Here is a 25,331-nt window from a genome sequence, read left to right as displayed (position 1 = left end):
AAGATAGTATATTCTGGTAAATTGTTGATGGAGTATCCTGCCACTGTGCTATATAGTTTGGCTTCAAATATTTTTATGACTTTCCAGGATGGGGGAAAAAACCAACCAACAAGTCAGTTACAGGAATAAAACATAATTTAACTCAATTTCTTACCTTCTTCACAGAAGTAACAAGGGCATAAAAGCAAGGTATATCAGTAGAACATAAGACTGGAGACACCAGCACAACCTCATGCTTAAAAACACCTCTCTCAGATTATCAAAAACTTACAATTGGCATCAGAAAAGAAATAAATGTGGTGTCTGCACTACTCACAGTGCTACTAGCTAGTACTGAAAATTGCAGGACTGGTGGCACAATCTGCTTCTTTGCTGAGAAGCTGACTCAAAGCTTTCCAATGCTGATAGATGACAATGGGAAGAATTTATGTCATGAAAACTACTCACAAGCAAAATACTGGACAACATCCAAGGAAGATGGAGAAAAGATTGCTAAAGCTGAGAAATACAATGTGTACTAAGTATTAAACAGTAGGAGAGTGAAAGGAGCTAGAGAGTCAGACAATAAACAAGTGACAAGTAGAGCCCTAAATTAATTTAATCAGACAGGAAAAATCATAACAGATTTTGAAGAGTGAAAGGAAAATGCCAAGAGGCTGAAAATTAAATAAAGGTGCAGAGAAAGCACAATGGGTTTAAATTGGTTTAATTTAAAAATGAAACCACAGGAGGAACATTTATCATTGTACAGGAGAAAAGAGACAAAGAGCTCTCTATCATCCTTCATTCTTCATCCTTCATTCTCTATCATCCTTCAATTTGGGCAAGTCATCTTCAAAACATGGGAGAAAGCTACTTGTATGTATCGTTATTTGAGCCCGGTAACAAGCTTTTCTGTAACACCCTCCCGCTGCCACAGTACTGAAGCAGATTGTGTGGAGCCATTGCAGAGATTTCAAAGGTCTTACCCAAGCAGTCCATGGCTAAGCCAGGATCCAAAGCCAGAAGACACTTGAAAAACCATACTTGAAAACTTGAGACCATTCTTTCTTGTTGATGCTTGTCTGGCCAACACACTGGCATGGCTAGGCTGGTCATGCCCAAGCAGCACTAGAGGACAACCAGGGCTTTGCAAGTTGTTGTTTACAGCTGTGGAGAAGACCCAGACTGCTGCATGTGTTCCCAGGTGCTCCTGCCTGTGTATCTTCAGAAGCTCTCTGACTTTCACCAAAGACAGCTGATTACTGCATTCACTGTTAAGAGCTATCCTGTAAGAGCTGCTTTGCTTTAGTGGCTTCAGCACCTGCTATACATAAATGGACCAGCAATTACTATTATCCCAACCAAGGCCTCAGGAACTCACACAGCTGGACTAGAAGTTGAGCTGTCTTCTCAATGCAGAAGTGTTGTGTTGTGGGTTCACCTGGAAGGCAACTGAGCACCACACAACTGCTTGCTTGCTTCCCCCTCCAACCCACAGTGGAGAAGGGGAAGAGGAAAGGAAGAGCAAAAGCAAGACAAAAATTGTTTAATTAGCAAATGAGAAGTGAAAGAAGAAAGAAAGAAAACAAACTGAACCAAACCAAACCAATCACTTACCACCTCCCACGAGTGAATTGATGCCAGCCATGAGCATGACATTATATGGCATGGAATATCGTTTTGTTTAGTTTGGGACGTCTGCCTGGTTGTGCCCTCCCTGCCCTGATGGGGGTGGACATGAAGAGTGAGAAAACAAGGCCTTGATGCTGTGCAGACAGCTGTTAATCTATAGCTAAAACCTCACTGTGTTATCACCACTCTGTGGTCACAAACCCAAGCAAAGCATCATATGAGCTGCTATGAATAAACAGCATTCCAACCAGGATCAGTACAGAGAAAGTGGAGGGAAAGATAAGAATCATTGCCTAGTGGAAACCTCTCTCTCTGTAATTGATACATCCACTGTAGGAGCCCTTTCCTGTCCTTCTCCCCCTGACTATAAGCAGGAGTGAGCTGAACATCCTACGCTTGATTTCTGGGTAGTCAAGGAAAGTGAATCATGCATCTCACTTTTCTGTCACCCCCACTGCATATAAAGGTAGAACACTTTCCTGTTCACTGATGCTTTTGTTTGAAAGCAGATCAACAATGGCAGTTACTGAAAAAACAAACACCTGGAGTGGAAGAAATTCCATTTTCTACAGCAGGCTTAACGAGGATTGTCCCAGTTTTGAGAGACTCATTATCAGAAGCTGAAAGAAAAAAATTAGGCTCATACACCATGTGAGAGCAAGCAAAATACATTGCCATGCAACTCCTGAGGAAGTGTTTTTAAGTTCAAATCTTACCTTCCCAAAAGCAGAGAGTAATACTAAGTTTACTTCTAGATGAGCCCTGCTGTTTTGGATGTCATAACTTAGAAAGGAAAATGATTGGTTTTCACATTGACATTCTCTGGAAAAATCCCTTCAACCAAGGATTTGTCTCCTGGGAAGATGAGAAGCCTCAGAGAAAAAGGAAAACAATAATTATTTCATTTGCTTCTCCTGTGTTTTGCCTCCTTTGGAATGTTTGGAGATTATTTATCCACAGGTGATTAATTGGTTTCTGGTGTGAGTTGTTTTGTCTCATTGGCCAATCAGTGCCAAGCTGTGTCAGGACTCTGGAAAGAGTCACGAGTTTTCATTATTGTCTTTTTAGCATTGTGTAAGTATCCTTTCTGTATTCTTTAGTATACTATAGTTTAGTATTCTTTAATAGAATACAGTATCATAAAATAATAAATTAGCTTTCTGAGAACATGGAGTCAGATTCATGATTCCTTCCTGCCTCGAGGCACCCTGCAAATACAATAATAGGTCATACAGCTTACCATTTTCCCATCCAGTCTTGGGCTTTTCAGTTATTAGAACAATACACAAAGCTTTTTCTACCCAATTTAACAGCAAACAGCACTTGTGCACGTCTGCTTGCTGAATTTGATTATTTATCAACCAACTTAAGGACAGTGTTTGGGTATTGCCTAACATATGAGGAATGTCAGATTCCTAAGTGTCAGAAATAACTACAGGATACAACCCACGACAAAAAAGAAAAGGGGGTGTGGAACTGGATAATCTTTAAGGTTCCTTCCAATGCAAACCATGATTCTATATAAACCCAGCTGATAAAAAGCTGTGTCTTGGCACATTTTCATTTCTTCAGCCTTTCTTGCACACATCCCACCTCCCGTCCAGACTGGTCTGTTTTGTACTTAACCTTTTTCACTCTGGAGAAGATTGTTAAGATGACAGCTGGGAAGGGAACATGGAAATCAGATGCAGTAGTTCTGGGAAAACTGAAGTAAATTAGCAATAAGTTCTGGGGAAACCGTGACTGCTGAGGATGTACCCCAAGCTAAGGGTCACCTTTCAGTGAAGGCTTGCTGAGGACTGGACTGACGGAACAGTGAGCTCCAGCTCAGCAAGACTCAATAAAGACACTTCAAGTATTCCACACTACAAGACAATGACCACTTTGGAAGAAATATCTCATGTTTAAAGAGGACAGAAAAAGATAGCTAAAAGATAACTTTTTGACAATGCCATTCTTCAGTGCCAACCTACTAGAGTATGGTTTAAAAGAGTATCATGCTGCATAGCAGATAACACAACCATTGAAATATCAGGCTGGTGGGGTTTTTAACAAAAATGGCAATACCAGCCAGATAATATGATTTACCAGATACTTCAGAAAGTGACTTGCACAGACAGTGCCACGATAGTGCCACGATAATTCTTTGATGGTAGTCTATAGAAGCAAAGGACAGAGTAAACAAGTCTTGACACACTTGCTCTGTTATGTAAAGTACCTTACCAAGAGTGAGAAGTATATAAGACAGAGACAGTAATTGGAATAAGTATAAGACAACTTGCCAGGAAATTTAGTCGTTAGGCAAAATAAAGATGTGATGTTTTAGATCCTTGCAGAGAAAAGAGGCCAATGATCAGGCAGGCAGGACACAGAAGATGCTCACCACAGACTTCCAGGTCCTAAAAACAGATCAGAATTTCTTGGCAGTGGCAATAAAATCATATATCCATGAATATGTCTGAAGGGAAGATGGGACATATTTTGTAAATAAATCTTCCATCTGTCAGCCTAAACATGCATCACCAGCAGCACTGGCTGCCAATGATCCAGGAGGGCATGGTTTACTCTCATCTCAGAGTGCTAGCAGAGACACTGCTTTAGAAGATGATGTGCACACAGACTTTTTTCTGCAAATTAAGTATACACATTCAGATGCCTGCACTTAGCTAACACAAAAGCTGAAACAAAGGCCTCACATCCACGTCTCCCTGGGGGTCACACAGACAAGCCTTGCAGCGCTCCTTGGGATGAGACAAGTCACTTGTCACCAAAGAAATTAATTTATTTTAAGAATCTTACTCTTCCTAAATAATGGGAATCTCTGAAATAATTAGTTCCTTTTCTTCCACTGAAAGGATAAAGGATTTAAATTATGCAATTCTGACAGTGACTATGGTAATTATACCTCTGCAATGCATAACAGATTGTTTTCACAGATGACATAGATTTTATTAAAAAACAGTTTCAGGATTTGTTTTCAACAGCAGTGTAAACTTGAAAAAACTACCATGTTTACAGGAGAAGCAGGGGAGACCTGAAACAAATTAACACTGTGGTTAAATTCTGTCTGTGCCAAACATCTTTTCCCCAATATGAAGCAAGGAACAAGAAGACATTTACTGCTTATGTTCATCCCTTGGAAGACCAGATGACAGCAGGAGAATGTGCCTGACCTTGGGCTCACTGAAACCAAAGGGAAAAAAAGATAGCACTTTGCACCTTGGCATGACCCCTGGATTTCTTCAGGTGCATTACAGAATTTCATACTGGTTTCATTTTCTTTTTCAAACACTTCTTTTGCCATCACTTTCCCATCTCTAAACACCCTTGTGAACATGTCAGTAGAATAACACTCACTGGTCAAAACATTTACATTTAGCTCATCTGTTTTCCCCGATTCTTTATCTTGGCATTTTTTCAAGGAATGCTCTGAGGCATTCTGAAATTGTTGGTTGTGTCAGGTTCACGTCCTCCTCAGCCCCTGTGTTTCTCTATTATGCTGCCATTTCTTCTCTTCAGTAAAGGCTGAGGTGAGGAAGAGAGAAGGAATAAAGTGTTTGCTGCCCTTCACTTTCACCAGCACAAGAAAACATCCCAAGTTGGTAAAAGGACAGCAGGCACTGCTGTCAAGTCCACATTTTTCTAAGTGACAGATACTGAAGAGCCCAAGTCAACTTCAGATAAAGAACTGCAGTTCTCATTGTTGTTTCATTCCAGTTTTAACAACCACCCAGGCTAGGTACATTCAGTCCCAGCACAGACATCTATACAGTCAATTGTGTACTAAAATAGACACTATCACAGGATCAGCCAGAAGTGGGTTTTTGTCAGTGCCTAGGAGTTCACACTCTAGTTGCAGGTGACAAGACTACTGCTAAAACTATTTAACTATTTTCAGCACTTTGCAATACAAAAACCTAAGTTAGAAAGAAGAGCTTACTCACGAAACCTTATGATCAGGAGCATCTTTAAGTTCTGAAGGGATGGATGAGTAGTGGACATAGAAGTAGGCTAAGACAATTGTACCTCAATTTGCTTTTCTAACAGTGTGATGTCTGCTAAGGCACGACATGTGGATTGCAGCCGTGTTTGGCCAGGCCCATCCCTTGCTGAAAAGTGCCAAGGAGTGTGGGCTGGACCTACCTTCCACCAGGCAGAGCAATGAGTACAGCAACAGCTACTCTGCAAAAGCATTGAGAAATGTTTGTTTCCAGCAGAAACAGGACAGGCAGCTCTGCTGAGCCTTACCTGTCTCCTTTGGGCTAATGGGAGCACTCTTTCACAAGCCCCAGAGAAAGACCTGCTCTACAGCAGGGCTGCCTTTGAGGACACTCTTCCCAAGAGACCACCCATCTTCTTTCTACTACAACCTTTGACTTGCACTTGGTTCCCAAGGTGCTTGTGCCTCTTCACTGGCAGGATGCAGGTCCCACCCTGACTAGGGGACATAGAAGTAGGCTAAACCAGTGATTCCCTGCATCCTTTTACATCCTTGGCATCCTGGCAAAGCTCTCCAGCCGTTACTGGGCAAGGGATGGCCAGCAGTTTTCCATTTTGTGGGAACAAGTAGCCAATTTGATGAGAGAAATGTGACAAGACTGGAGCATCTTCACGATACCAAATTTTCAACCTAGATTTAAATCTGAGATGAGAGCAGAAGGTTAGGACGGAGGATGAAAGAGGAATGTCCTGCTGATGCTGTGCTCTCACAGATGACCAGCAAGGTCACAAAGCCCCACAAGAACCCTGAGATGAATGTGCAGAGCCCCAGCCTACACGAGGGGTCTTTCTGCAGTTGCAGAGTCACCTCTAGAGTCTAACAGTAAAGAAGGAGCCCCTGTGCCTGAGTTAATGATTCATCCTGCTCTCCTGTCAAGCAGCACACATTAAGAGACACCTCCAGATAACTCCACTTCCTGGGGTCTTGATCTGTCAGCTCCTTTTTCCAGTGTTCAGGTTGTGTGAGCATCCCAATACACAATTCACAAGCATTGTTGCCATGCTTAGAATTTGATTAAGAGCTTTACCAAGAGGAGATTCCACTGCATTAAAAAATGAGTATAATAATTTTTTTAAAATCATACAATTATTATTTACTGAGTAAAATTCCACTATCTTTGGGTTTCACTGTACGCAGCCTAACAAGATACAAATTCTGAATTTGTCTCACACTCATTCTCCCTTGAGTACATAAAATTTATTTGCAAAGAGTGCCTTGATACCAGTCTATTTGAAAGGGGAAATAAAAGCAAACACACTTTCACTTAGGAAGCTGTCTGGACTGCCAAAACTGCTGCATGCCATTATAAATACAACTGTGCATGGAATACAAACAAAAATTGTATCCTGTGTCTTTTTCTGTAGAATTTATTCACCTGAGACATACTGTGGTCTTGTTATTTTCCCGTTTTATTAAAGGTGACATTGTTCTGTTGGCATTATTCCCAGTGAATGGAATCTGAAGTAAGTGTTGTTCCAAACCACCCATGGCATGGTCCATCAGTCCAGCTAATTTCTCTCTTATGCTGAGCAACATTTTCATTGCTATGGTAACTATACAGCTGTTACAGGACTGGGGTAGGAAATCAGTTTAGGTAATTATTTCTCAGTTCCTCAGATCCAAGGGAACTCCCGCTTATTCTGCTATATCCACATATGTTTTGGGGAGCACAGATATTCACTGATGACTGAACCTCTTTACAGACACATCTGCAAATGGAAAAAGCCATGCCTGCCACTGTCAAGAAGCCCACACTTCACACTGTCAAGGGGACCTCAGCCATATGCTGTGAGGCAAGGTTACATGCATTTTCCACGTCCACAGCATAGGACAGTTTTCAGAGTTGGACTAGAAAAACTAACACAGAGAATCAAAGCCAGGTGCCTGAAAGAAAAAAGTTCTTGTGCTTTCAGCTTGTGTGTCAGATCAGGACACCTCAATGCCTTGCTCTAAGACATTGTTTGGCTTTTTAATAGATTAAACTATTACCACAGTCTAAGCTGTCCATTGGTCTCAGTTTATGGCTTCTGGTATAACAATTATGGTTCAAAGGTACCACAAAACCAACCTCTATGATGCAGCACAGACAAAACCAGGAGCATTAAATCTGCTGCACGATTTTGCTGGAGGACATACTGAATATCAAAGTAGAGTTCACTTAAGTTCTCTAAACTGATGGGCTGAGGGAGCTGAAACCAGTGTCTTTACTACTAGCAGTCAATAAAAGGTTAATAATTGATGAAAATGTATTTCAAGCAGTTCTTTTTAATCATCCTTAGCTTCCAGTGCAGAAATTTACTTTTTTTTTTTCTGCTACTTTGAAGAATATACAAAATTATAATTCCTAGTTGAAAAAAGTAAGCAGTTATGCACAAGATTCATGCATTTTCCTGACTTCTGGCAAAGGATGAAAAAGGAAAGGAGCTGCACTCAATTTTTCTTTGTAGTAATTTTGAAGTAGTCATACTAATAATCAGAAATAAACTACATAAAAGTTTGGCCATTACTTGCAAGTTTTGTTGCCAGATCTGTATTTGCTATGAATGTTTTAGAAATTATTTTCCAAGGCAATTAAGTGCTGGGCTGGGAGAAGCTACTTTTGTAGCTATAGATACACTGGCATATTTTATCACTAAATTATTCTTATTTTTCTAAGAGCATGTCAGGGAGTGCTACACAGAATTAAATGCTAATCAAGGTAAGTTATACTTTAGTTCAAGGCCTTATCGAGAGATTGACAAATGCCTCCCTTACATATGCAAGATACCATGTTCCTATGTCCTCAACATATGCTAAAGGGCTGTGTTGAGGTTTTATAATCTTAACAAGATGTGTTTTGCTGGGAGATGCTATTTCTTGTCTTAGATAAACTGAAATAAGAAAAAAAAAGGAGGGCACACCACCTTTGTGTCTGAAAGAGACAGAAGATATTTCCAGCTGAAATTTGAGATGGTTGATCTGAATTTAACTTGATTCTGCTCCTCAGTTATGCAGCTTAAGGGGAAAGGAAAAAAGGAAAGAGAGCAGCATGGAGCAGAGGAAAGTGCTCCTGAGGAGAATGATGAGCACAGTGTTAGGCACAGGGGACAGACACACACACACACACACACATCAGTCATGAGTGCTGTGGAGTATATAAGGCATACAGGCTCATGGTGTGAGATCTTAGGTTGGAGGGAGTAGGGTAGAGAGACATTTTGAGACAACAACAAGGCAAACTAGGGATTAGTGTCACTGGACAAACTGATGTATAAACAAGAAGTCTGAAAAACAATGCACCAAACACCAGTATATCAACAATACAGAATTCCCTCCCTTGCCCTTGTTCACTGACCATCTGTGGCTCTGCAGAACACCACTGCAAAGGCCTGATCAGTCTTTTGAGTGGAGTTTTTGAGAGGTTATATCTCAAATACAAATAGAGTCTAGGAGACTCTATTTGTATTTGTTCAAAAGGTAACCAAAGCCTTATAGGTTCACATTTAAAACAACTGATTTATTTATTAATTTATTTTAGTATGAGTAAAATACATGATAAGGCCTTACTTTAACTGAAGCAGATGACTCTTCCCTAAAATGGTTTGTCTCTTCTTCATCTTCTATGGAGCTGATGCTCAACATTTTACTTTGTGTTCTGCACTGACCTTCATTTGATCAAGAGGGACACAGTTCAAAGCACAGATCAACAAGACCAAAAGGGAAACAAGATGAGCCCCTTCTCCCCATCCTGAGCTGGTCGATTGGTTTAGCAACTTCCTTCCTTAGCAACTGGGAGTGAGCCAGGCACCACTACTGACTTAGTGAGCAGAAAGGTGTTACCATACTGTGCTTTAACTACGTACCTGTCTTTACAGACTGGGGCAAAAGCTGTTCTTGTATGACTACAATTTGACTAGCATGAAGTGAAGTCACTTATTCCTCTATCACATAATCTAAAGTGCTTTCCCACCCCTCCATTTTCTGCCAGATAAATCTCTTTGTATCTTTTGCAAGTTGATTCAAACTTCTTGCTTTACTTGCTTTTAAATCCACAGTAAGTGGATCTTCCTTACCTCATCTCACTGCACTTTAAACTGATTTCTTAATTCAAATAGGGGAAAATAGTTCCAACAGGATCATGTTTTCTATGTGAAGATGCAAATACACACAGGACTGCCAGCAGGTACATTTCAGTTAGAAATGTTTGCAAGTTGGTGACAAAATCCAGACATTCCTCTTGACCTCTACATGCCCAATCATCAACAACAGAATCAATACATCCCTTGAGAAGTTACAAAACACACAAGGCAAGTGCATTTCTCATGATTAAATGCAGAAATATATGCAAGTTGGGAGGAACATTTCGCCATTTTGAGGTGTAACACCATCATATGCACCCTAGGGAGCTCGTCACTCCCTTCTGGGACACCCAGCAGCAGCTCCTGGCAGATGCCAGATGCTCAGGCTTGGCAGCCAGCATGGACTTGACAATTTTCTACACCTACTAGAATTTTTTACCTGTGTTGCCACAGCAACTCAGCATGTCCAGTTTGTGTGAAGACAGTAATATGTTTCCATGGGAACTAAGCATGCAGGCCTGCCCTAAAATTTCAGCTGGGAAAACATGAAATTTATCCAATAACAAGAAAATCAAAGAATGAAAGGCAGGTAGCTAAGTAAGAGAATCCATACTGCATACTCATAGGACTGTGTCAAGAGACAACCACAGAATATTTACTCTGGCCAAGAACTAAGTAAATTTGGACTCTGACTAGATAGTCACTAGTGTGTGATAAGACACTGACCACACACTCTACAACAGCTCCATAAAAATGATTTTTTTCTCCTCAGTGATTGGCAGCTTTAATATTTATAATATCTGCTCAAGAAGTTGAAAGGTCTGTGATACAGAGAGTTTGGGGTTCTGTCAATCCAAATTTCTCCAGACTAGCCCAGGAAAATTACATAACCCCTTCTCCAAGTAGATTTAAGTATGTGTAGAATACAAAATGAAGTAAACTTATACTTGCTGCTCTTTGTGTGAAAACAGCTATTTTAATAGGACCATTTAAAGTAAGATCAGGAAAATCATAAAAGTATTAACTCTTTAGGAATGCAGATATATTTTTTAAATAAACATATACAGGAAAAACCTAGACAGTTAAAAAACAAAACCACCAAAAAACCTAAACCTACTTTCACAGTACTATTTCTTTACATTACTAGTGATCAAAGACACAGATATTGAGACAGATTTAGGCATCAAACTGGGCTTCAGATGTATGGAAAACATTGTCTGACAGGCATAAATGGAAGGAAAAACAAAGAGACAAACAAAAAAGATTTTAGGTAGGTAGGTCTGGCTTGCCACAGAACATTTCAAATGGCCCTGGGCACCCTTAATCCCACATCCAGCACAGCTGAACCAACTCTCAAGATCTGCACAGGCTGTGCTGATTTGAATTCTAGTGATTACAAAGAGAGCTTGGAAATGTAGCCCTACCGCAGGCAGCTCATTTTAGACAACTTGTTTTCAACCTAAATCCTGCTCTGGGGAGATCAAATAGAAAAAAGCACTGAACTGTAAGGTATTTAAAACTTTTTAATGATTTTTTTTCCCCATCATTTCACCCCCTTACCCCTTCTAAACATGTAATGCAAAGAATAAAAGAGTGGGAAAGTATCTCAACTTGACAAAAGCAGTCATGGTACTTTCAATATCATCCTATAAAGGAATTTTAAAAAGCTGTAAGGTAATGCTTATATAAGCAGAGATAATTGTTTTGCACGTAAAACATTTTGATGCTCACCTAACCACAGAACATTGTATTGAAGAAATGTACTGGACGCACTCAACTGAATATTTTAAGTACGTTGTTTCTCTTGCTTGTTTTTTAAGTCACACAATTTGCTGTGTCATATACCTTATTAGCACCAGCTCACACACAAACACAGAAAACTTTCAGGAATCACAGAATCATTTAGGTTGGAAGTGACCTCTAAGATCATCAAGTCCAACCTTTGAACAATCACCACCTTGTCAACTAGACCATGGCAGTAAGTGCCATGTCCATTTGTTTCATGAACATTCTATTGCATGGTGACTCCACCACTTCCCTGGGCAGTCCAATCCAATGCCTGACAGCCCTTGATGAAATTCTTCCTGATGTCCAACCAGAGCCTCCTCTGGTGCAGCTTGAGATTATGCCCTCTTGTCCTGTCACTGGTTGCCTGGGAGAAGAGGCCAACCCCCCACTTGGCTGCAGCCTCCTTTCAGGCAGTTGTAGAGTGAGAATGTCTGAGCCTCCTCTGCAGGCAAACAACCCCAGCTCCCCTCCTCAGCTGTTCTTCATATGAGTGAGGCACTCCCCAGACCCTTCACCAGCCTTGTTAACCTCTTTTAGATTTGCTCCAGCACCTCAGTGTCATCCTTGTAGTAAAGGGGCCCAGAACTGGAACAGAACTCAAAGTGCAGCCTCACCATTGCAGAGCACAGGGGGACAATCACTGCCTGGCCCTGCTGGCTGCACTGTTGCTGACCCAGACCAGGTGCCATCGGTGTTCCTGGCCACCTGGGCACACACTGCTCATGTTCAGCCATTGTCAACCATCACCTCCACACCCTTTTGCACTGGGCTGCTTTCCAGTCAAAACAATTTGTGCCTGTTTGATCACATCACCAGCCAAAAAGGGTAATTACAAGACTGCCAGCAGCTCCATTTTAACACCAGCATTAAGGCTGGGATAATTCCTAATGCAGGCAGCCACACCATGAGCATTGCTGCCTTCAAAAACCATTTCCACTTTACTTTAGATGCTTAGCCTGGTGGCCATCACTTTAGCAATGCATTATAAAATTTATGACCTGCAAGAAGTCTTTCATGTATTAGAACAATATAAGTAAAACTTAAAAGATTCACTTCAGGCACTTTGAACAAGTTATCTATCATATCTATATTAGCAAGTTGAAATAATGTCAAATGACCATTTGTTGCTGAGCTACTCACACAAAGATCTGTTATCAGTAATAACAGATCTATTCAAAACTCCCAAGAATATCTGAGGCTTTTAGAAGTATGACAATTAATCCTAAATTACATCTGAAAAATCCTCAAAGTGCCTAAGGTTTTGAGAGCCAGTCCTGGGGAAAACACACAACTGTGCTTATCTCAGCAGAAAGTTCACTTTGGAACTTTGAAAAGTGTCCCTTCACTTAACTGCACTATAGATACCCAATTATGACTGCTCTCAATTACAGCCTTCTGAAATAACTTGTGACCTCTGGGCAACAACTGACAACCAGATCCTTTTCTAACTTCAAGTCAAATAAACTGAGGAGGGGCACTGAAGAGATGATTGTCCAGTTAAGCATAGCCAGTCACTATCAGATACCAATTTTAGCCTTTTTAAAGGGCATAATTAAGATATTTTTCTTGAATATATTAATGCCACAACTACAAGTCTTGCTTCTTAGGAGGAAGAAATATCCATTCAACACAACAGGAAGACATAAACAGTACTAGATGCCACGTAAAACAACACCTACCTATATTAATGACAACATCTAGAAGGGGAGTAGCTGCTCTACTGCTTTTTTCTCCCAAATACTATCAGGCTGCAGATTACTGCCTCATGACAACTCATTTTTAATAATGGAGTGTAAAAAACCACACTGATGGAAGTAACCTCACTTAATACTAGTGCAACCTGTCAAATATTTTTAGATATTTCTGTGGTCCTGACCCTGGTATCTGTGCTGTCATGCTTTTGTCTTCAGATTGTGTCACAACACAGGATGTCTGACATCAGTCCCATGGGAAGTTTTGTGGGACACCAAGACTCCATGGCTCTGTTTTGAGTTCTCAGCTGCAGTACTAAGCTTGTGGAAATCTTTCTTTATAGCACTTAAATGAAAATACAAAAAATTTTGCAGAAATACATGACGTAATGTAAAATGATTATTTTTTATTATTTGATGTAAATTTTTTATTTTACCAAAGGTACTTTTCTTCTTTGTTTACAAAGCCAGAAATGTATCTGGATCACTTGCAAGTCAAATAGAGACATCAGATGAAAAGGAAAATTTTTCAAGGACTGATTACCTGAGTTACAGTGCAATATTTAATTTCAGACAGTATTGCTCTTTGGACTTTTTACAGTAAGAAATAATAAGCTTTATCAAGTCAAAACCTTTATCAGAGCTTGTTGCAAATTTCAGAATTCTCATGAACCAACAACATGAAACACCTGACATAATGTATACTACACTTTTTTGCTTGCCTCTACAATAAATTAACACCCTGGATGACTTAAATATTAGCAAAAATATTTACAAAAAGAAGATAAAACACAGTATAAAACTTATTTTCCAAGATATGCTTCTTCCAAGAAACAGTTTGGTACCAAGAATGAAATTTCAAGTCTTACAAAATTGTTTCTCACTTATTTAAATTCATGAAGACAAATAAATAACACTGAATTATATAAACAATGATATCCTCCTATGGGTTTATGCAGTAAAAGCGTGTATCTCTTCTTGGGAGTATCCAAGGTCCTTCAGATATCTGAAAGTCAGAAATCAAGTTGGCAATATTAATATTTGGAACTCAAAACCCACCACAGACGAAGCATAACTTCAGCACCACTTCCCTGTTTTTATTCAGACATGTACATTCAACTTTACCCCTGCAAGTACATTTAGAAATCAATCAATGCCCAGGAGCCCAGATATACTACATAAACTTTTTGGGTGATGAAAACAATTTCTAAAAACAAATACAGATATCATCTGAATTTTCTCAGACTTCTCAAGAGGCAGCATAATTATTGGCCGATATACGTTGACTTCAGTAGGATTGCAGAAATGCAAATGACATCATACTGATTCAATATTTTGAAGCTGGACTTCAATAAATTTCAAGAGAAATTTAGAGGACCTTTTAGCTTAAAACATACATAAAAAAGAGAAAATACTAGGTACAGACACATATAAATTCAATAATTTAAAAATAATTGAGAAAAGGGCTTCTAATGGAACAACTGCTTTGAACTTCTGTGACTTAATTTATCAAGCTAACATCAACAAAGAAAGCTCATTTCCTATTATTACAACTTTTCTATGAACGTCAAATTAAAAGCAGCATTTAAAACCTTGGGCAAAAAAGGTCACTGTTAAAGAGTTGGTTTTAGAAAGTTCAGGACAAAGGACTAAGTAAACTTATGAAACTCATATATTGCTGATACTTAGCTACACATAAATATAAATATACTCCTCAAGTATGGTGCAAGGTGTTTTTTTAAATTCCTTTTTTTGTTTGTTTTAATTTTGAAAATTTTCTAACAAAGCAGACAACATAAGGCTGTTTTTTTAAAGACCACCAAATAGAAACACTACAGGTGATTAGGTGATCAAATTCTAAAAAATTTCTCACTTTCCAGTTCATTACTTAAAATACTCACTGTACTCCTTGTTCTGTAAAAGGTGTTGGACCACAGATGCAGATAAGCACTTTGGAGTCTCTTCTACTTCTTTTCACAAACTCAGATAGAAGAGACGGAGAAATCTTCCCCTGTTTACCTACCCAATCTTTTGATGGTTGTGAAAGAATGAATTGAACCTCAAACCTGGAACGCAGAAGAATATTTCATAAACATTACTTCTGATTAGAAATCTGCTACACTAAATGCTAGTGACCAAGACATTGATGTTTCCTATTATTATCTTCCAGTTCTGCTCAGCTCCCCACTGCAGTATCAGATCTCACATATATTTAGTCATTCCTACTGATCAAGTCAGTCAAATCACCTCCACTATTGCATATTTATTTAACCAAATCTTTCAATGTTAAAAATTCCAACTTTCTATTTCACCTTACAAGAAACCAAGCTGGCACCACTTAAGATACTTAAGCACAGATTTTACTGCTCCATTAGCACTTTTGTACAAACATTGGTGTAGCTCAATACACAAGCAATGAGATAAGAATGCCTGGCCAAACTCGTGAAAATGTCAGCACAATTTCATTAATAAGAAAATACTCATTACTGAATGTTGCTTTCAAAAACTCACTAACAGAATAGTAACTAACAGAATAGTAAAAACCAAGCACTTCTGTATCTGAGGCTCCTATGGAAAGGCAAAATAGGCTTTTACTGTAAATTTGCACATTGTCTAGACTACAAAGCTTTCAATGTGCCAGACATCACTAGGGTATGAAATAGTATTGATCTTTCACTTCAGTGTTGTGAAAGAACAAGTGGTTTCTACTGAGGAAGAATTCAACTAAGAATTAACCATAAACAAAACATATTTTTATCACATAAAATCTAAGCAGTGATAATTTATTTTGTGGTAACAGCAAGAGAACTGAAATTAAAGGGTAACCTGATAATCCTATGTCTCCTGACAGAACAATGGACTGTTGAATTAATTTAACATTACATGTGCACTACTTGCATTTTAATCTGCAATTACATAGTAATTGAGGGCAAAATGCAACAATTATTAAGAAAAAAATTAAAGTAATGAGCCTATTTAAACTTTGAATTTCTACATAAACATTTTCATAACCAGTGACACCAAAAAGATTTTTAGAAGACTTCTCTAAATTCATAATGTTTCTCCTGGGTACATTATCCTTCTCTCTTCTGTGCTCCTTTTTGCATAACTGCATTTTTGATAGTTAAGGCTAAGACAAATTTTTTTCTGCATCAAAAAGCTTCTCAGTTTTAAAAATCATCTCATCTAACATATCATCTCCAATAACCATCTATTACACACTGTAAATCAAATCCCTGGCTTCCCATGGGAACTACAGAACATAACAACATTGCTTCTGCTATGTGTCTGTGAGCAATGATCTCCTTCCACTCCCTAGTTCTCATCATATTCTTAGTTAAGATCTTACAGAATCAGAATCTGTCCTCATGGCAAAGCTGAAGTTTGTCTATCCCCAGGATTACTTCTGTACACAGAGATGTTACAAGTTGCTCTCCACAAAACTTTTAATTACCTTTCATCTTTAAGAGCTAATTGCTCTAGTTGGTTTCTCCAGAGTATGTCATCCTCAGTTTTGTTGAAGAAGATCAGCTTCACTGTCCTTAAGAAAACAAAACAAAAATGAAAATTAATTGCAGATTTTTTCTGTTAAAATATCAGAACTTAATGCATCATACAGAAACCTTTTACTTATATTTTTTTGTTTTCTCCAGAGGCATTATAAGTCAAAATAAAGCACACTGAACAAGCCTTGAAAAACATGCCTGGTATAGACAAAAAAGCCCCAAATTAGCTATGCTCCATCTTTAAATACTAGAATCATCTCATTCAGGAACTAGAATGTGCCGGAACCTTTACAAGCTTCCCAGGGCCCACTTCTCTGAAAACAATGAAAATAAAGCCCATTACACTAAAGTAGTGCTCCAAATGGTGGCACGGTGTACCACAACATCAGTGTTACTCAAGTGGGGGGAAAAGTCAATAAAAAGTGCATAGGAAAGCCATGCATTTTGTTCATGGGCACAAAAGTAGAAAATAACTATTCTGAGAATAATGTTTTGAGACACCCTTACTGGTACTCCCCAGGGTAGACAAAGGTAGCTGCTGCAGTTCTGCTCAGTATTCAGCACTATAAAGAAGAGAAAATTAAAACCTTGGACTAAACTGGCCACAGTCTTGCTGGAAATAAGGGAGAACACAACTAAAATGAAGAAGTGGAAATTTAGATATGATCCCCACCAGTAAAGAAAAGCTGGTTGACAGAATGATGACAAAAATTTAGATAACAATTAAGAAGTTTCATCAGCCCTTTGTAAGGAAAGAGAGTGAATCTAACATATTGGAAACTACTTCAAGGGATGTAGATTCTACTGAACTAAAAACACTGGCATGCAAGGTCATATGGAAGACTGCTCAGAAAGAGGAGTTGGAGACCCCTAAAGGATTTTAAAACAGAGGAAGAAGAGGAGATAGAAAGTTAAAAAATTACCTTCCAAACAAGAATGATGATGAAAGGGGGACACTATATTAAAAGTGAGTATGAGAACAGAGGGGTAATTTAGGAATGAAAAGCTGGAGACAAGGATGCAATGATCAAGGAGAATCAAGAATAGATTATCAGCATCCTATACTTGAGAAGAGCATTAGCACCCTACCTAGTGTTTAGTGCCTTTGTGCTTCAGTCTTCTTTAAGAAATGTACCCACCTGACTGCAGACATATACAACCAGTAAAAGGAGCAAAAAATGCTCATCAGAAAAAGGAAGCATAGAGCACCAATATTCTTTTATAGTTAATACCTTGGCCAAATACAATTTGGCCTGTAAGAGAGGAAACAAGGCTGCAGAAAAAGCATCATGACTCAATGCACAAAAGGACAGTGCAGCTATGAACGGAACAAATTGTTTCACCCGTTTACAGTAGGCAAGAAATAGACTTACAAGATAATAGGCAGACTTTGTCTAGACAGTAAGAATGAAAATCCAATTATCTAAGCCCATTACAGCAAATACTGCCCAGGAAAGCTGAAGATTCTCCAGCATTCACAGTGCAGCTCCAGAGGTTCAGCACCACTCCAGACAGAGGTTGCTTTGGCATCCTCAAGAGAGAAATCTATCATTGTACAGTTTATTCCTCAGCTTTCTGCAATTTGTGTCCTAGCATATACAATCCAAGCTATGGCTAGTTACTTTACAAAGTAAGATCATTCTATGCAAACAGATTTATACTGCATATATATATATATATATATATATATATATATATATATACACACATACACACACATATGTATCTCATACAGATAAAGATACATATATTAAAGACAGTCTGGTAGTACTTTCCCAAAAAAGAAATTGAGGGCTAAAGAGCAAATATAAGGGCAAGGGACCAAATTGCCTACAACAGTCAGAAAAACAAAGCCTTAAAGAGCCTACATATAAATAGAACCTGTCTCAGTTCAAGTCACTCCAGCACCTAACCAGCCTCCACAGCAAGAAGGAAAAATTCATTCACTTTGACTAGTGAGCAAACAGATGCTGCTGCACCCTAAACTAACACTGAGTTCCCATATGAAATTGTGCTGAAAAGAGCTAAAAATGTGTTCCCAAGCACTTTGTCAGATGATTAAAAAGAATCCAGTCACAAAGCCAGTCAGCCACTTTTTATCTGCTACCAACAATACAGGAAATTTTGGAAGAACCAAACAGTACAGTCTCTCTGCTCACAAACAGGATTATAGGTAACTGCTGAAATATAACAATTTAAGAACAGTGTCTGGATTTAGAGTCTGTTATTTTAGAAACAAACTTTTGCAATCTATGTCATCCTTTGTAGCTTTAGTATGGAGATCAGTGTACAATTAATCTCTCTATGTTTCAAATACAGAAGTGCTAGTTCTGCAACTAGTTCTACTAGTTCTTCTTTCTTCTTTTAGAGTACAGAAGGCATATGCAATACACAGATTTTCATTAATTCAAATATACTTAATGCTGTACTTACATAAGTGACATATAAATCTTCTTTGAAAACTGGAACTCATCTGGGAACAATGTGTTACTGCTGCTTAGCAGGTGAAAACCATTAGCTAACTATTCCAATGGATCAGAGAGAAGCCATAAGTAAACAGTTGCAGCCCTCCTCAGTCCAAAACTCAGTATCCACATTGTAATATCTCCATACTAAAAAAAGACACTCAAATGTGAAGGTAATAAAATTAAAAAAAAAACCCAACAACTCCTCAAAGTTTCTACTCAGTGAGCTCATTTGTACCATAACTAAAATTTAAAATGCAAATCAGTCCATTATGTTGATGGCAGCCCACAAGCAAATAAGCAGAAGTTGCCTCAGCCTCTGACAGACTCTTCCCTAAAGCATGCCAGTTTTTGGTGTAAGTTGAAGAAAAATGCTTTCATACCATTTTATTTTGTTAACTGTTTCATTAACACTGAAGCTTGTGTGTCAAGAAGTCCACATACCTGAGACAGCTAACTTCAGTCAGAGCAAAATTCAGCAGCTTAACCATTGGTGTGAAACCTGTCCCTCCTGCCAATAAAAGGAGATCTTCTGAAGTTTGAAGTTGTGACTTCTTGAAGCTGCCTTCAGGATTGCTGACAGAAATATAGTCTCCTTTATTTAAAAAAATTAAAAAATAAACATTAATTTGATGAAAACAATCTAATTAACATTCTGATTTTTAAAGGCCATTTCATATTGCCTTCATCTTTGTAATATTAGGATTTCTTTCAGAAAGATATTATACACTTCACAGAGATCATTCTTGTTAAAAGAAGAGATGTACAAATAAAATGTTATGTCTTGATGGATTTTACACAATGAGAACACAAACACTTGCAAAGTCAGTGTTAAAAATCTGCCTCTGTATCTGAAATGGAAAAGGAAGTGCATCCTAAGTCCCATAAAATGGACCTCCTTTCTTTATGCAAAAGTACAAGAAGTTGTTCCCAGAGCATATGACATCAATGCCATCAACTATGATGTGTGATACAGTTCACATACATCACTCAGGAGAGAGCTTTCTGTAATGGACAACTCCTAGTTACAGTGAGGACAAGCCTTTACACTCAGGGAATGGAAAATATAATTTAAAAATTTTAAGTAAGTCCTGACTAAGTAGGTAAACAATCAGAATGTCACAATACTCAGACAGTGAATCTTTAAAAATAATGCAATTGTTGCAAAACCAAACACAACCCCCCAGCATATATTTACCAATTTGCAGGTGGTCAAGTGCCTGTGTAAACAGTCCATGGGAATAAATTTTAATCATTAAATATAGATGCACACCATCATGGCAAGGTGGTCCTTGGAAATCCAGTGGCAAAAAAGGCAACACAGGTGTGTATGGTTTTACTACCTCTGTCCCTAGAGAATAGATAGAGATACAGCTCAAATAATATGAAAAGTACTCTACATCCAGATACTACAAATACCAAAATAAGCAAAGAGTAAATAAATAACCTGTATAGACCATGAAAATAAAACCATCCCATGCTTTTACTCAAGTTATTACTTTCCACTGCACCAGTTTTTATTACAGAACTGGAAGCCTTCTACTTCCAATTAAAAACTTGAGCATGTTATTTCCATGCTACTTAGCAATTCAGAGCACAGCATGAAAAGATCTTGAGTCATCCCCAAAGAATATGAAAATCTAAACATTTTCATTAATTTTCAAGTACCACAGCTTGATTTATTTTAACTTTAAACAGCAGATTTTTAATACTGCACAAGTATATTTTCAAAATGCAGTATAATTTCAAAAAGCTACTGTATAATGACAGTAATATCTCAGGAGCTGGACACTACTAAAGAATTAGAAAGGGAGGAGGAGGAGGAGGTCAAAACAGTTCTCAATTAATGGATGTTTAAAAATTCTTCTCAGAAGTATCTACCATATATAGGCAATCCAAGTACAGTGAGCAGTGTAACTCGTAATATGCAAATTTTAAGAAGTACCCTTCAAAATAATAAACTAGCTATTTCTTTGACCTTATGTTTTCTACACTTTTACAAAATTTTGAAGAATAGCACATTGAAAAAAGCACGTGATTTTCAAGACACATTCCTCTCATAATCTCACATTATTGTTAATATTGCACAACTGGAGTGTAAAGCAGTGTTACTATGACTACTATAAATCCCTCAGAAGAAGAAAAAAACCCAAAAAATTGCAACAATACCCTCCTCATTTCAAAATACCTGCAAACTGAAAGGAACTGACTAATGATACATAAGACATACACAATAACCTTCACACACTTCAAAGAACAACAGCACTGCTTTGGCTTTTTTTAAGGCAGAGTTGGCAGTAGAGACAATAAGGTCACCAGTAAATGCCAGCCATCTCAATAATTAGCTTTCCATTAATATTAATCCAGTCAGTTCATTATTAAGTACTGATTGTGATCCTGGAAGCAGAGACTTGCTAACAACAATCAGGGAGTTAGTGGCCATGGACTTGGCATTTTCCCAACACTATGAAAAGGATTTATGTAAATATATCCATTATTACATTCTCAATTTTTCTTACCTGCAATGATGTGTTTGAGGTAAACATGTTGTCCAGTGGGAACACGGAGATGTGTTCCCTTAGGCAACATTAGGCAGAAGAGTTTGGTGTCATGGGTAACTTCTGTCTTAGAAACCAACTTGCATTTTCTGTAGAACAGTCCTAAAAACATTTTATTTGTTAGTTAAGTCTCAACCTGTCATTCTGTTATTATAGATCTTTCAATAAGAGAGACAAATGTATTTCCCTATATACTTACAAAAAGACAATAAATTGTACAATTATTTATAATATTTTTTATAATTTTGGACTAAGGACTCATTTATAATGTTATTTTAAGAGCCTCTGAGTTATTGATTGGAAATAAGAAGAGCACCATAAACTATCAGAAGCATTTGTACCCCATTGCACCTGCACTGAACTCCCATACAAGTACAGCATGGGTACACACCTAAGCAGACCAAAAGCAGCTGATGGGATGCAAATGAAACAGAATCCAGCACAGCATCACACTCCTCAGCAACAGACTGCCCACAGCCACCCAGCAGGCTGAGGGAAGTGATTCTGCACCTCTTCTGTTCTTGTGAGACCTCACCTGGGGTACCATGTGCAGCTCTGGGGTCCCAAAAGATAAGAGGGATGTGGACTGCTGGAGCAAGTCCAGAAAAGGGTCACAAAGATGAACAGAGGGCTGAAGAACCTCTCCTGTGAAGATACACAGAGAGTTGGGGTTCTTCAACTTGGAGAAGAGAAAGCTCCAGGGAGCTTATAGGAGCCTCCAGTAAAGAAGATGCTCATTAGTAATTTTTTCTCCTCTACCTTTAGGAGAGCATTTTTCAGCCAGGCCTTTGTTTCAGCAGTGCAGTATTTTAGCTCCAGCCTGGAATATCAGTGTGATCACAGCACCACACTGCCTAAACAGGTTTCTAACTCAAGGGAACTTTCATGGGCTATTGGGTACTCTATTAGGAAGGTCTGCAAAGAACTAAAAAAAAAAAAAAGAAAGAGAGCTAACAAGCAACAAAATCCCATGAGCAGCATTATCTAAACTTCATACATCCAAAACAAGCCAAATAATTAAAAAAAAAAAAAGGCAGAGCGAAGAAGCCACTTTCCTACAATAACACCACCATGTCATTTGCCATTTTCAATGTAGCATTTGTGACTAGCCCCAGTGGATATTTTTATGTAAAGCCTCTCAAAATTTGGCAAGTTCATTTATGAGAATACTTGAGCATGACACCCTTCTAACAACACTCTACATTGGAGCAATTTCAGTGAAGCCACTTTTTTTCCCCTTTTTTCATAGTATTGAAAAATACTCATGTTGCTCACATGAATAGCTAAGCTACTCATGAAACAGGACAAGATGCAAAGGAAATTCCAACCACCATGAGGATGGTCTGGTCAAACACTGGGGCAGAAGCTCAGAGGAAGTCTGTCCTTGGAGGTATTCAAACTTTGAACAGCTTTGAGCAGGAGGTTAGATCAGATGACTTCCAGAGCTCCCCTTCAGCTAAGTCAGTCTACAATTGGCATTTTTCTGCATACACTGGTTTTCCTAAATTATTCAAATAGCTACTAGTGAGTTATCCACTACAAATGCCTGCAGAAACATGACGTAAAGCTTCTGACATGGAATAAATATTTTTTATTAAGATTTTATCACATCTTTCATCTAACATCCTACAAATCCCTTATTCTGAATGAACAAGCATTTCAGATGAATCAAAAGAATGCCTAAGCCCTGAAAAAGTAGAAGTCAGTAATTCTACTTTATACCAATCTTGAAGTAAAACAAAACATCAGCATCTCTCCAACTATATAAATATTATGAAAAGTTTGTGGAAATTTGTTTTCTATCCTTCCTTTGAAAAACAATACACAATAAGATTGCAAAGTACAGTAGTCAAATAAATATGCCAAGACTGCTGTCAATTCTGCAGACCTAAGAATTGCTTACAAGGATGTGTGAGGTTGGTAACGCAACCCTTAACACTCATCAGCTAATACTCTTACACATATTTGGGCGTGGAGAAAGAAGTTAAAAAAATGATTCATTGACTGATTCACTGTTCCCTGACAATTTTTTCACCTTTCCAACCTGACTAATTCCAGCCTTTTTCTCATAAATAACCTTTATCTCCCTATTTTTAATACACATATCTTCACAATTGCCACACAGAACTTTTGTCCTGATTCATTCAATTTAACTTTTGAAAACTTTCTAAGTAAACTTCTAGTTTAGACCATAGTCTTTGCTACATTAACTAAAATTAGTTCATTATTAGTCATTCCTATAAAATTAGAGGCCACAAGCAAAAATAACTGTCAAAGCAGAAAAGCCTTTCAACAAAAGGAGCTAGCCCCTAGTAGCAAGCTGAAGCTAAACAGTTGGTTTTGTCAACCCACAAAGCCATGTTACTGTCAGATACCAAAGACGTATGATTTGCTACTATACAGAAACAACTGTTCTCTCCATTTTGATCACAATGTCAGTGTCCAGCAGCAAATCCAAATTTTTCAAAGTGACCAAAGCAGTCAGTGAGGAGATTAGGTTTGATTAAACATTTTGCAGACATCAAGTGGCAGCACTGCAGCTCCTGATCCAGGTGAAGCAGCCCTGTAGCCCCTCACTACCAAAGGCTTGCCACAAAAAAACAATACATACAAATTATGGGCTAGAGACATCACTGTCTAAACTCAGCTTCCACCTTTGCTGGAATCAGAAACTACAACACCTTGATTTATAGGCACACAAATTCAGTTTTAGTAACACAGCTGCTGTACAGATAATGATAGCTTTTGGAGAGTGTCACCCTTCTGCGTACTGTGTATTCTTCCTTGTCATGAAAGGGAACTTAAGAATTTTTCCTTAATTAGGTTTTTTGCTTTTTTTCAATGATAAAACTTCAGTGACAATTCTTATTTCTTAGTTACTAGTCATAATCCTAGTGATGTTGCAGTGGCAACACTAGCCTGTTGGCTTGGGAAAAAGATGAATAGCTCCACCTCCCTTCCATCTCAGGTAGAGCAATTCCACCCCATTCCCAGCAGGCATTTACCACCCAAATATGCCCACCAACCAGCTTAAAGTTAATCTTTATTTTGCTGAGGTTACTTAGTTATGGAGCCTCAAGTACTACGATTGCCAACGGAGTATGCTAATGGATAGTACTGCTAATGGAGATTAGACCACAGCTAAAGGAAGGTGGCTTCCTACCACTTCCAGCAGCAGCCCAGTCTCAGGAGTTAAGACAATCATGAACCCTCACTGCTAATCATCAAATCATCAGTACTCTCAAATGCTTCAGTTAATTTCACAAGCTATCTCATATTATCCAAGGCCAGCTATGCTCTTCCCAGATGGCCTCTCTCCCCTCCCAAAATAAAGTTCCCACTGAATCAACATCTTCTAAACTTTGCCTGGTTACACAGCACCTGGTCACAGCGTCAGTCTCGCTGATAAACAGTAAATGCTGAGGCAGCACTCTGCTCCCTTCTGGTACTTCCAACCAAAAAACCAGTAGGATCTTCCACTTGATCTGTATGAAAACCACTGCACAAAACAAGGAAATTGCATCCCACTTCAGCCCTCGGAGGCAACAGCACCTTATTTCTTTCCTGAACATCTGCCAATAGCTGCACTCTTTAAAACAGCAGAACTTAGATAACTTTCCAAAACAGAAATCTGAGTAAAAGTTCAGAATA

At 38.4% G+C, this 25,331-nt stretch overlaps 1 protein-coding gene across 4 annotated transcripts in view; it reads right to left on the bottom strand.

Annotated features, from left to right (window-relative positions):
* Positions 1 to 13,538: 13,538 nt before the first annotated feature.
* The window catches only part of LOC135296340 (cytochrome b5 reductase 4), a 30,086-nt gene continuing 18,293 nt past the window's right edge, over positions 13,539 to 25,331 (bottom strand). For all 4 annotated transcript variants that reach the window (XM_064412561.1, XM_064412562.1, XM_064412566.1 and 1 more), the window contains 6 exons: positions 21,642 to 21,782; positions 20,321 to 20,473; positions 19,567 to 19,717; positions 16,606 to 16,692; positions 15,053 to 15,217; positions 13,539 to 14,157 (listed from right to left, as the gene is read on the bottom strand). In XM_064412561.1, the coding sequence (XP_064268631.1) occupies positions 14,103 to 14,157; positions 15,053 to 15,217; positions 16,606 to 16,692; positions 19,567 to 19,717; positions 20,321 to 20,473; positions 21,642 to 21,782 (752 nt within the window). In that variant the 3' untranslated portion in view covers positions 13,539 to 14,102. The remainder of the gene's footprint in view (positions 14,158 to 15,052; positions 15,218 to 16,605; positions 16,693 to 19,566; positions 19,718 to 20,320; positions 20,474 to 21,641; positions 21,783 to 25,331) is intronic.

The sequence above is a fragment of the Passer domesticus genome, chromosome 3 (assembly GCF_036417665.1).
Source record: "Passer domesticus isolate bPasDom1 chromosome 3, bPasDom1.hap1, whole genome shotgun sequence".
In the NCBI taxonomy this organism is placed as follows: Eukaryota; Metazoa; Chordata; class Aves; order Passeriformes; family Passeridae; genus Passer; species Passer domesticus.
This window is presented reverse-complemented; position numbering and strand designations above follow the sequence as displayed.